We start from the raw sequence: 13369 nt of genomic DNA, 5'->3' as shown, positions 1-13369 counted from the left end.
CAGAATAACTTTTGATCTAAGGATCAGATTTTGCACATTCTTAGACACAATGTTAATGGTTCGAGGGGGTTAATGTTAATGGTTATCAAATATGGTAATTAATTAGTGCAGACGATATTTTAAGTTGCGACATAAAACACAAAAATGTACTTTCTCTGAATAAACATACCTTTTTTTCCCCACAGATTTGGATTTCTGACCCCCAAAATATAGGGGGAAGCAGCACTCTGGAAAAGATTATCCCCATAGTTTAGTCAGAAGAGCGATTCAAAATTTGGACCCCTTAATATTAATTTTACTTTTTGCGTATTTCGCTATATCTTGATAACATTTTATGCAAATTTTAAAAAAAATTGCACACAGTTATAAAATTCGTTTATCCAAAGATAATTCCTTTCAAAAAATAAATTTTAGTAAATATTTATTATTTTTCATTATCCTATTAAATAATAGTCGAAAAATTTTGAATTGTAAGGTATACAATTTTTTACATCATTTCAAAGTATGTCATTTTTGGCAAAATGCAAGTTTGAGCGAAATCGGTTGAATATAGTTACTGAAAAATCGAATTCTAATTGTCTGACTTTTTTAAAATTCAATTTCTCTGGGACTATTCAACCAATTTTGAAACAAATTTTGTATTTTGCCGTATAAAATTATTTTCCTTTAAACGATGCAAAAAATTATGCATTTAGCAATTCAAAATTTGTTCGACCGTTGTTAAAGAAAATAATAAAAAACATATTAAATATTTACTAAGAGTTATTTTTTGCAAGGAATTATCTTTGGATAAACGAATTTTATAACTGTGTGCAAAATTTAAAGATATGTTTATTCAGAGAAAGTATGTTTTTGTGTCTGATTTTGTAACTTAAACTATCGTCTGCACTAATAAATTAGCATATTTGAGGTCACCCCCTTGAGCCGTTAAGATCGAGTCCGAGAACATGAAGATCCGATCATTAGATCAAAAGTTATTCAGGGCGGTCCTTTTCTTTTGGTACACTGTACATAAAAATGGAGTTCGTATAGTCTAGCGTTTATATTGTGCCTGAAAATATTTATCAATTGATGCTAACTTTTTTTATCCATTATGTTGAATGATATCAAAATATCCAACATTCTTAATCTTTCCGAAAACATACAAAATTTATGATCCCTGTAAATGGTGCAAAATATTCAACTTTACATTTAATATCTTCAATCAGCGCTTCAAGCTTAAAAACTTGGTTTGTAGCAACAAAAAAAATTTTTTTTTTAAACATTATTATTTTACTCTTTTTATTGATTGTAATAATGGATGAGGTTGCCTTTTTTGCAAACTAAATTTATAGGAACTTTTAATCAGTTAACCCTTTCAAATTTAAGGTCTCATTAGATGTTTTAAGAAAACTGTTGAGCTAAATAGATCCCATTTTAAAATCAGATTTGCACATTATAAGTCTTTTGAATTTCCCTCCTTCTATTTCTTTGTAAAGATTTATGTTTCGTTTCATGAGGAAAATAACCGAAATAAAGCTAAGAAAAAGTGAATGTCACAATATAAGAATTATTTATACCCTTTTACATTGTTCTGAATCATAATTTGTACGAGGGTGGTTCAGATATTAATAAGACAACTTTAATAACTAAATATTACAAATATTACTTACAAAAAATATAAATTTTTTTATTTTTTTTACATAATTTTGTATGAACTTCTACCCACTTTTTCCAACGTTTTGGAAGGTTTTTAATTTGGTGCCATAGAAAGAAGTAGGCTGCGTAGTGAACCAATTGTGCTTCTTCATGGGATGAAAATCTCTCGCCACCCAAGGCTTTTTTAATGGGTCCAAACAAATGGTAATCTGAAAGTGCCATGTCCGAGCTACACGGAGGATGTTCAACTGTTTCCCATTGTAATGCCTGTAACTTTTGTTGTGTTACTGCAACTTTATTATATGTCACATTGTTCTATTGCAAAAGAACGTCTCTTTTTTATGCCTCTTGAACCGATAGGCTGCTTTGACTTTCTCTAAAGGTTCACAAAATTAATCTGCATTAATTATTCGTAGTTCAATGAAAGAAATCAACATACACAACACTTTGTGAGTCCCAAAAAACACTTGTAAGGGAATTTTGATTTAGTTGTTACTCTCTCATAAAATGGTTCCTTAATTAGGTTTCTACTGATTAGATTTTGACAAAATTTACTTAGAATTTTTCAATAAAAAGTTTGAATTAAATTAGTGTTTTTTTTGTCACAATAAAAATAATTTACAAATTTAAAAAAAATTACAGCTCTTAGTTTTGTTACAGATTCCTTACAGGTTACTTACTTGCTCTTAGTTTTGTTACGGGTCAAAAATTGTGGCCTATAGGTTATGGAAAAAATATATAGTGTCAATTGAAAAAATTAGTGGCAGTGCAGTGTTAGGCAATGAAACTTGTTGTCCTTGCAAAAGTGATTCAAATCAGAGAGAAGTAGGATTTCCACTCCATAAGAGATTTAAAAAAAATAAGTAAAATTTTTAATTCTTATACTCAAACTTTTTACCAGTTCTTTAAAGACAATTTTGCATGCAGAAATTGAAATCCTTCATAAGCTTCCAAATAGCTTTAACAAGAAGAGTAGTTTTGTAAAGGGACAGTCAGACATAAAATCAACATAGAGGAACTATTTGTTTCATTAACAAAAACTTTTAAAAACACACTAGACAAATTTCTAGTACTTTTTTTTTAATATTAATTTTAACGTTTGTAAAATAGAAAGCCGTAGCAAAATATAAGATAAGAAAATATTACAATTTAATTTTATAAAATGAATTTCATCTGATACCAATATAAATACATACTAATTCGGAGACTTTGATTGAAAAGGAAAATAAATACTAATAGTAGTATAAATTTGTTGATTGATTTATAGTAAAAATGTCAGTTGTAGATATTTTGAAAATTTAGTTGCTCTCACAAGGAACCGGTAACTGAAAGATATTACTAGTCATTACATTTTCACTCTTCCGCTTATATGTGTATCAATCACAAGATTTTTTAAAAACAAAGTTAATAAAGTAAATTAAACAAAAATTTACAGCATAGAGAGTGTGTAATGTCACAATTATGATGAAATATGCTACATTGTGACAAAACCAAAACATGAAACATAAACAGCATAATATCCCTTACTGATGGTCAGGGGATAATATTTTGGCGGTCTGAATAAAATTTTAGAAGTTTCGGATCAATGTACCACTGCTAATTTCAAGCCTTGAATGTTATTAAGAAAGAAGAATTACCTGATTAATATCTTTTCAGATTGTAGAGAAACACAGGAATACTATTTCACATCCTAATTGGAGCATTTAATTCAAGGATTTAATTTTGACTAGGCATCTCTCATTTGGGAGGACAGTTTCTCTTTTCTGTTAAAGTTCTTTCAAAAAAAGAAAAATATAAACAAAGATTCTTTAAAACTTTGGAAACATTGGTTTTCTTACGTAACATTGAGATTTTTTTCAACTAAAGTAGGATACGGTAAAACTGAATTATTATTATTTTATTTAATTTATGCTGTTTCTAAATTATAATAACAATTGCAATGATTTCATGAAATATGTATAATTGGAGGAAAAGGAATGTGAGTGACCTATGCTAGTTATATTTTTCATGAGAAAATGAAAATTCTTTTATTCAATTATAATTTGAACCTCCAAAGATAGATAGTATTACTTTAAATGTCAGTGATATGCTCTGATTTTAAACATGAAAACTCTGATCACATTATAATACTTGCAAAATGAATCAAAACAGAATAAAAAATCTATTAACACATTGCCAGACACTTTAAATTTGACAACCATGCTCAGAAACTAGGACAGGGCGATATAAGAAATTTTATATTGTGATGCATCATCAGTTTTGCATCGCGATATAGTATTTTTGAAATTCATTTGCTTATAAGGCGCAGAAAGTCGGATTTCTATCAAAACTTCATACTCAGATTGATTTAAATCAATTTATGAATTTGATGTATATGTTTTGCTTAAGAAAGATATTAATGTTATACTTTCTAAAAATGATCGCGCAAATAACGAAAGATTTCTTAGTTTAAAAATAAATAATAAAAAAATGAATAAAATTGAAATTTACCAATGTATTTACCTAACAATATAGAAAGAAAATTTAAAAAATAAGTTCGTTGAAAATTATTTGTATGCTTAAAACAAAGTGCTAAATAGATTAAACAAAAAAAAAATACTTTTAAAACAACACTATTTTTTATCATTATTATTTCACATAAATAATAAAGTTAAATTGAATAATTACCAAATTCTGAACGAAAAAACAAAGTAAGGTTTAATTTCTTAAAAATAAAAACAAAAGAATTATGATATTCAATAATATATTCAACTGACAATATTGACAGAAAATTAAAAAACATGATTACTCTTTAATAAAACGAAGTGCTAAATGATTTTAAAAAAAGAAGTCGCAATCGCAAACATTCTTAATTTTTTTGAATAAACAAAGTTAGAGGAAAAATAAGTTTTGTTATAGTTTCATTTATAAAAATGAAAACAACTAAAGATTTATAAATTTAAAATCAGTAATAAAAACCCATTAAATTATTATTTTATCCGAAAAGTTATTAAAAAATTAAAATAAAGTTAAAAATAGCCTTTTTAATTTAATTCTTTATGGGCACCTTAAATTAGATTTCCGTTTGTAATAAATTCAATAATGTAAAATAATACTTAAACATATAATATCAAAATTAATTTTCACATTTAAAAATAAAAAAGAAAGTTTTGTTTCAAAAAAGAATTTACCTAATTAATTAAGAAACACTTCTTTATATATTCTTTTCAATAATAGATTACGTTCAGAACAAGGTAACGAAGTCAGTTCCACTTAAAATAATCTACAAGAAACGATATCAAGTCGCGACAAAGAAAAGAAAAAAAAACTAAGGGGTGCGGAAACGAACATGCGAGATCACGATATATGTTCTCAAAATTGATTCTACCGCTCATCAATCAAGGCCGTTTCAATATAACGATACGAACATCGTCTTCCCCAGCGCGAGTTGGCATCCGAACGTAAGAGATCCTTGCGTGTCTTGTATCGCTATATCGTACGTCTTCTTTACTCGAAGGCTTAAATCAGATTTCTGATGCATCGCCTGGAACGAAAGTCGCTGTATCGGCCTCTTAACGCCTGCAATGATCGGTTTAACGCCTGCCGATACAGGCGTTAAACCGATGTATCGATTTATAGCCCAGTCCTATCAGAAACATATTTTTTTATCCTTGAATTTTTTAGTACAGCAATATGAAATTGAGCATCAACCTTATGTTTTGAAATTGAAAATTATCATGTTTTGTTAGTTTTTTCATGAAAACTCTCGATGGTTGGAAACGTCATTTGATCACCCCATTTTTTCCCCCTCTGCACAAACAAACCAATAGATATCTGAAACTCTACATTTTTTTTTTTTAATGTATTACTGAAAAACTAACAAATAAATGCACTGGAACATTTGATACTAAGGATGTTCTTTTCTTTATTAATTAAAATATGCAAGACCAAGATGTCTAAATCTTTTGTGACCTTCATTCCACAATCGATTATCTTCAAGAATTTTTCAGATAATTTTTTTAAGATATAATTTCTCCTACCAATCTGATGGTGAGAAATTGGAATTAGTTTTTAAAAGGAAGTGATAATCAATGGATACACTATAAGAAATTTTTTCCTTGAGATGGTAACACTATAATGATGGCTATAGCATAAAGTGACCACATTTTCATTGAGACAAAGCGGGACAAATGGGATGAAATGAGAATTACAATTTAGTTATATATATTTTATTGTATGCATTCATATACTTGTACAAAAATGTATTTATTATTAATTATTGGTAACTATTAAAATATTTGCAAAAAATAATAATTTGAACATCATGATTTTTAATCAAATTAAATTATTTAAAAAAAATTATGATTTTCTTTCACGGTCATATTTTTGATCTGAGTGAATACTTAGCAATAGATTCGGATCATTTATTAAAATGCCGTGAAATATTTCCCATGAATTGGTCAAAGGGCATTATTCAAAAATCTTTTGTGCCTCTTTGCCGCTAGATGTTTAGTAATATCGTTTTTTCCACCATGTGAGACCAAAAATTCAGCATTGCATTTATCACACCGTACCATACAGTCTATTTTGGTTTTCTTAATAAATGGAAATTCTCGGCTTAGCTCTTCATTAAACTTGCATTCTCTTTTTTTACTCATCTTTTATTCTGTGGGTCAATACTAGAAACAAATAAAAAATTTACTACAAAGGCTAAAAGAGAGTATTAAATTTTACCTTATTGACCGTTACGTTGTGGCGACTATTGCTCTACCACTATCTTCGTCAATCAAATAATGAGTCAAACCGAACGTCAAATTGAAAACAACAAACTGCCCTGTCTAACGGCAGTCCGCACTTATCTCAATTAAGCTGAGACGTAAGGACAGTGATCGAACACCATCGAGTAAATCTAACTCGGTACATTGCCTAATTTAGTTTACTCTGCATGCATTTTATGTTTTTTTAAATGTATTTTCAGGGGTCTGTCCAGGCCGAATTTACTACCGTTTAGCGGTACCTTCACAAATTCAATTATAGGTAAAACGGTAGTTTCACAAATTCAACTTTAGGAAAAACGGTAGTTTCACAAAATACTTTTTCTTAAAATTTTATTTTTGTATCCCTTAAGAAACGATAAATCTATATTTTAACCATGTTTTTCTATTGATTTTTTAATTTTTCACAAATTATGTCTAAATTTTCACAAAATAGGTACCTTTTACAAAAACCTAGACAAACCCCTGATTTTTTAATTCTTTATATTCACCATAATACTTTATAAATAGGTAATATATTTTTACAGTACATTTAAAATAAGAAATGCAGATATTTTCTAAAAAGTGGGACATTTTAAAAAATCGGTGGGTTGCGGGACAATCCACCAAAAAGCGGGACTGTCCCGCCAAAATCGGGACGTGTGGTCACTTTACTATAGCAGTGATTTGCTTACTTATTACCAAAAATTCTACAGCTATAGATTTTCAAGAATTTTTTAGATAATTTTTAAGATATAATTTCTCCTACGAATCTCATGTTGAGAAATAGGAATTAGGTTTTAAAAAGAAGTGATAATTAATTTAACGGATACACTAAGAGAGATTTTTTGATTGCGATGATACACTATAATGATGGCTATAGCAGTGATTTGCCAACTTATTACCAAAAATTCTACAGCTATAGCCGTCATTTGCAGCAAATCATGTTAAACTTTCAAGAATGAAAAACAATAAATACAATATAGTATTTTTTTTTCTTTTTGAATTTATTTGTAAACTCTAGTAACAAAGTATAAGAGAACTTGTCATTATATTAATGAGCAAAATACTTTTATACACATTCAAATATTACACATCCATTCCCTGCTGAAATTTAGCAAAGTTCTTTTGCGTGAAATTTTGAGGAACTATTTTAGCTACTTTTCTGGATTCTTTTGCAAAAGTTTTTGTACACATCATTTCAGTCCAAGAAGTTGGAATCATTTCTGCACCTGCTTCACTTAAAGCTAACGAGACACCTAACTCATCTTCAGCAGTTGTTAGATTGTAAGAATGCATAGCTCCTAAGGAACTCACTTTGGCTAGAATAATGTCTCCTGGTCTATAACATTTGTACATTTCAACTTTATCACGTTCCTTCATTCTAACCTCTTCTTTACGCAAGATACCACGAAACGGTTCAGGTAAAACAGTATCCTCAATACAATGAATAGAACATTTGGCATACCTTCTTCGAATGTTTGTCACTTTGGCGGTGATTATATCACCGACTCCTGGAACGATGCTTCTTTCAAAACCTTTATTTACCTCGACGATAATTTCTTTATCGTCATTTTTGAAATCAAGAAATCCAGTTAAACTAGAATAAATGCTATCACCTCGAAGGTAGGTACCACCTCCTACGGTGTAGTTTTCGGTAGAAGGACATAAATATTGACCTGGAACTACGAGTGAGCCAGAACTTAAAGTAGGCATGATTACAAGTTTAGAAGGAAAAAAAATGCTTTTCCAGATTTTGATGATTTCTGAATATAATCAATCAGAAGAAATATAATAGTTCATACAAATTATGATTAACTCATGGCATAATTCAGCATTCAAAATATACTTAAGTGTTGTGTTAGGAGTCGATAATAAACAAATTTCTTTTGCAAACTAAATATAGTTGCTTGAAGCTCTATGCGATATATGTATTTGCCATAAAATATTAACTTTATTGCGTCAATAAAACTGGCAACAAAATAAATTGATTTGTTTACGTTTTTGGCAGTCAGGCAGGGCACCGCGAAAATTTGATATCATTTAAACATAAGAATGGTAATTTCATATTATAATTCAAAGCTGGCATGGTTAAGTATAAAGCAAAGTTTGCTTTACATACCTCTCACACAAATTTCACCATAATTTTTAATGTTATGTTTTCAGATAAACAAATTCGCTCTTTCCATTTCCAAATAATTAGAAAAATAATAAAGCAAAGTCTCTACCTAAACTACTGAATCTATTAGGGATCAATAAATTCTGACAATAATTGCTATTTAAAAGTTTTTTTTGTACTCATTTTAATTATAAAATCAAAAATTTATGATTAAGTTGATGAAAAATTTATTGTATATAGTCAATAACTTTCTTTACTTTTTTATGACTATTTATTTATTTTTGCAATGAAATGGTTATTAAGATTTTTCAAAATCATTTTATTTGAAAATAGAGCATATATTATTTCACATACAAACTTTCCGTTGTGGTTTCTTAAATATTTTTTTTTTATGGGGAATTGTAAACAATGTTACTTGAATAACGTATATAAATATATTTATACTTTCGATTTTTTGACTTAATTTCTATTTATTTAGATCCATTATGAAGAAACTAACTCAAGAGTGGAAAATAAAAAAGCGAGTAATAAAGAATAAAAGTTTTAAAGAGCAGATTGACTTGTCATTAACAAACTCTGAGAGCATAATACTTGTTGCACAAAAGAGACCATCTCTAATGAAATCTGTATCGGATAAACCGATCATGTCTTCTTCCGACGAAGAAACCTTCATTCGTCGTTCTCAAAGGTAAAATTATCCAAATCAGAATTAAGACTAAACTGGATATTTAACCTTAAACATGTATTATTATTTTATCAATATTTAGTTTAGTTATTTTTTTTATCAGTATTTGCAAACAGTAAATGTGTAATATGAATTTTTAAAACCAAAAGCACAAGAGTATTTGTTATAAAAATTTGATTCTTTATTCAAATGATCAAAATTTATCATCTAATACTGTACTAACCAGTTTCTTCCAAATATACCTAATAAATATACTTTTGATTTTATTTTCAGACTTAAACAAAAATATGACAGCCGAAAACAGAAAATTTCAACGGTTGATCGAGTATGTTGTTGATTCCTTATTGTATTGATATTTTTTTAATAAAAAAAAAGTTTGATAAATAAGTAAATTCTTTCCTTCTGTATTGGCACTTATTTGCTTCGACTATCATTGTCAAAACACCAAAGAATTTTTGGTTTCTGTGCTTGCAAATTTTTTTAAAATAAATATGTTGTGGTTTGTCCTTGGGTAGCTACCTCTCCTGTGATTATTATTTTTAAGTTTCTTACATGCCTCTGCCCTGTTGTCACAAATATCTGGTGCAGGTATCAATATGAAACTTTTTTCATTTCATTTGCTGTAATATCTTTATTTCAGCTACATCTTAGAATATTTCTGTATAATTTCTTTCTTTCTATTTAAGTTACTTATTTTATTTATTTTTTTGTATGTTTTTGTTTTAAAAAATGCTTGAAGTTTCTCTTTCCTTTTACACTTTTTATAATAAAAACAAAATATAAGTAAATACTTCAACTAGTTTTTTGTTCACCAGTTTTCAAGTTATTCTTTTTTTGTGAAATTTCTTTAGTAATATTAAAGCCATCGGAGTTTCTCTTTAATATTTTCTCAAATATATTCTCAAACTGTTTAGATACTATAGCTATTAAATTAGTTATATTTGTTTTAGAACTACAATAAACCCCTATTTATACCTCCTGCAGGAGATCATTATGAATCAACATATGAGATGACATATGACTAGAAATTATGCAAATTAATAGAAATTCATCCTAAATATAATAAGACTGATAGTGTAGTAGGATATTTAATATTATTGATACAGAAAACAATATCAGTAAATGTAAATAAAATTGAAAATAAAAAGTTTGTTACAAATGTAAAAAAAATCATATCTTTATTTCTTGACAACATAAATGTTTACTATTCTTTCGTGAAGATGGATGGTAGACATTATAGTAAAATATATCTATATTTCTTGAGGTGGATTCTTTTTCAGAACCTTACTTAGAATTTTTTGAATCCAAGATAATGTACTTAAAAACTATTTAAAAAAAAACATTATTTAACTAATATATATATNATATATATATATATATATATATATACGTGTGTGTGTATTAGTGAACTTTTTTAACATTGCATAGATTAAGAATTAACTGGAGTGAAAAAGAATGTAAAAATAAAGAGCAAATAAGCGGTATTTTGTTGTATTAAAAAAGCTTGTTTCTTATTTATAAATTCTAATTAAAGTGATCAGAATTTTTTTTTACTATGAAACTCTTAATAACGATACAGTGTTTTCATCGCAGAAAAAAAATGGGTGAGAATTTCTCAACCTTTCTCAAACACAGGGTGAGATATCTAAAAATTAAAAAAAAAAAAAAAAAAACAAAGAGACTTGAAAAAAAAATCATTTCTTTAATTATAATACATTTTTAACATCTTCTAATTTTTAAGGATTGAATATTTTTGCTGCATCATCATATGCAAAATGTTCTACATCTACTTTTTCATCAGCTATTCTCATTAGGTTACTCAAATGAGCATCNCTACCCACATTTGTTTCATTTTCATTTGTCCGTTTCGGAGTAGAAGATATTGCCTTTACAAGGTATTTGTCCATCTTACATTAATGCGCAAAAGGTTTAAACTTCTTACACGGAGAAACTTTACCTACGGTAAACACAAAACTGCAGAGAAATGCGTTCTGAAAGAGGTTCCGAGGGATGGTGTTCTTAAAGGTTCTGAACAATACTGGTAAATAGCGAAGCTAGATAATGGGGCAGATGTTGAAAATAATAAAAGATCCAGGAAGAAAAGTGAAACGGATTTCATTCTAAATGGCGCAATGAGAAATTTTTTTCAAAATGCAAGAAATTAGCGAATTTTGAAATTGGTTTATAGAATGCGCGAATTTCTCGCGGTAATAATTTTTTAATATGAGAAAAGAAAAAAATATGCGAGATTCTCGCGCTGTAGTGAAAACACTGCGATAGTATGTGAAACTGAGAAGTATTAAATGTTAGCTCAGTCGAATGTCTCAAAGTCTTTATTCGTTAAAGAGCTTCTTTTTTTTTCTTTTACTAATTAGACAATAAAAGGGATGGACTTTTTAATGCAGTATTGTCATAAAATGAACTAACATTTTCGAATGAATTTAATAGAGTTGTGAAGATTTACTATGTGTGTATAAAATGATTTGTTGTAATATTTTCATGAGTTTTGCAATATATTTTAATATCAGAAAACTCTCACCAGGTCGAATCGTTTACAAAAGATTCTGTGCAAGAAGATGCAAATATGTCTACATTGGATGGTATGTTATAATTTTGAAGCTGCAACAATTTTTATAGAACAGTATTAAATTTTTAAAAATTTTTACTATTTAGATTGTTGTTATTGAATAATAAATTTTTGTAAAAATATTAATTTCTAAATTTTTATAATTTAGCAACAAACGTGTATTGTTTTACTGTTTCTTATGGTTATATTTCGTAAGAAACTGATTTTGGGAAAAATATTCGTGTGGTAATAATTGAGAAAATCAATTATATTAAGAGCAAAATTTTTTTTATATTAACCGTTAGTATAAATTGATTTTGAGATGCAAAACATATTGCTTCTTTTCCTGAACAAACACAAGTCAATTTTTGCTGTCAAATATTTTAAATGTGTCAAAAAATTTATTTTTGGAGAAAAAAATCCATGCATTCTTTTTTTTATTTCATTAGAGGTTTTTGATATTTAATTTTTTTAACAAACATTTGAATAAGATTTTTAAAATAAATAAAAAACATAATTCCCTCTATCTAAAAATCAAATTACCATGTGAAATCATTCACTAAAAAATAATAGTATTTTTAAATTAAGTTTAAATTGTACTACAGGTTTGCATAAATTATTCAAATAATGTCTAAAATAATTAAGTTTCTGTGTATTTAAACATTAATCTATTTTTTCCATTTCTTTTAAAAAATGTTATTAAAAATTGTGCCCTAATTGACCTTATAGAAAAAACAAAAAATTTATGCAATATATCTTATTTCATGTCACCAGGCATATAGTTACGAAATATTTTTCAATTTAGAAAATTACTGCAATCTGTCGAAATGGAGACTGCCAATTACTATTGTGGAGGCTTATAAACAGAAGAATATTGAAACAATGTTTCAATGGCAGTATGAGTGTTTATCTATGAAAGGAGTATTAAATGGCAAAAATCTAGTGTTTTCTGCTCCTACCAGTGCTGGGAAAACATTAGTTGCTGAAATTTTGATGCTTAAAAACGTTACAGAAACTAAAAAGAAAGCTATAATGATTCTGCCTTTTGTTTCTGTTGTAAGAGAAAAAGTTCATTATTTCCAGGTAAATTTATTATTATTTTTTTAATTATTCATTTGATTTTAACAATATGTTATAAGTTATAAAAATGTGTCTTCTTTTCTGTCTGCCTTCAAAACTATTCAAAATTTAAAGAATAATTTTTTTTTGAAAAATATATATTTTGCTACAGTCTGTTTAGTAAACCAGTTAATTTTTTGTCATAAAGTTTGAAAGTAGATCCAAAGTTCATCAAAAGATGGCACTTTGAATTGAAATTGGAAAGAAAAAAAACTATAAAATTACATGTTTAAGATAACTATCATATTTAGTAACAATGAAGTGCAGCCAAAAACAAAACTTACAGATGCTCATGTAAGTATTTCATTTGGAACTGTCTGAATAAACTATTAAAACTATGTTTTTTTAAATGTGTGGCAAAAACATAGTTTTAATGGCTTTTTCAATTGGTCTTGAATGGAAATGTGTGTCTTATTTTTTAAATTTAATGAGAAAAATTAACTTGTTTCCTAAAAAGAATGCTGTAACCATATGTTTCTATTACCTTCCATTTGTTTAATTGATTTTTC

The 13369-nt window shown here is 27.6% G+C and overlaps 2 protein-coding genes across 2 annotated transcripts in view; one reads left to right on the top strand and one right to left on the bottom strand.

Moving 5' to 3' along the window:
• Positions 1-7359: 7359 nt before the first annotated feature.
• Positions 7360-8264, bottom strand: LOC107447957 (exosome component 1 Csl4). Its single transcript, XM_016063008.4, has one exon. It carries the CDS (start codon positions 8085-8087, stop codon positions 7461-7463), a length of 627 nt encoding a protein of 208 aa, XP_015918494.1. The 5' UTR covers positions 8088-8264; the 3' UTR covers positions 7360-7460.
• Positions 8265-8384: 120 nt separating this feature from the next.
• The window catches only part of LOC107447954 (DNA polymerase theta), a 42772-nt gene continuing 37787 nt past the window's right edge, over positions 8385-13369 (top strand). Inside the window, exons 1-5 of the mRNA XM_043041353.2 lie at positions 8385-8466; positions 8969-9178; positions 9449-9500; positions 11718-11775; positions 12547-12824. Of these exons, the coding sequence (XP_042897287.1) occupies positions 8459-8466; positions 8969-9178; positions 9449-9500; positions 11718-11775; positions 12547-12824 (606 nt within the window). The 5' untranslated portion in view covers positions 8385-8458. The remainder of the gene's footprint in view (positions 8467-8968; positions 9179-9448; positions 9501-11717; positions 11776-12546; positions 12825-13369) is intronic.

The sequence above is a fragment of the Parasteatoda tepidariorum genome, chromosome 1 (genome assembly GCF_043381705.1).
Source record: "Parasteatoda tepidariorum isolate YZ-2023 chromosome 1, CAS_Ptep_4.0, whole genome shotgun sequence".
Classification (NCBI taxonomy): domain Eukaryota; kingdom Metazoa; phylum Arthropoda; class Arachnida; order Araneae; family Theridiidae; genus Parasteatoda; species Parasteatoda tepidariorum.
The sequence above is the reverse complement of the archived record's forward strand: the minus strand, read 5'-3'. Positions and strand labels throughout refer to the sequence as shown.

Bases quoted from the DNA above. Each gene is read 5' to 3' on its own strand.
- LOC107447957 (XM_016063008.4), bottom strand. From the start codon at position 8,087: ATGCCTACTTTAAGTTCTGGCTCACTCGTAGTTCCAGGTCAATATTTA.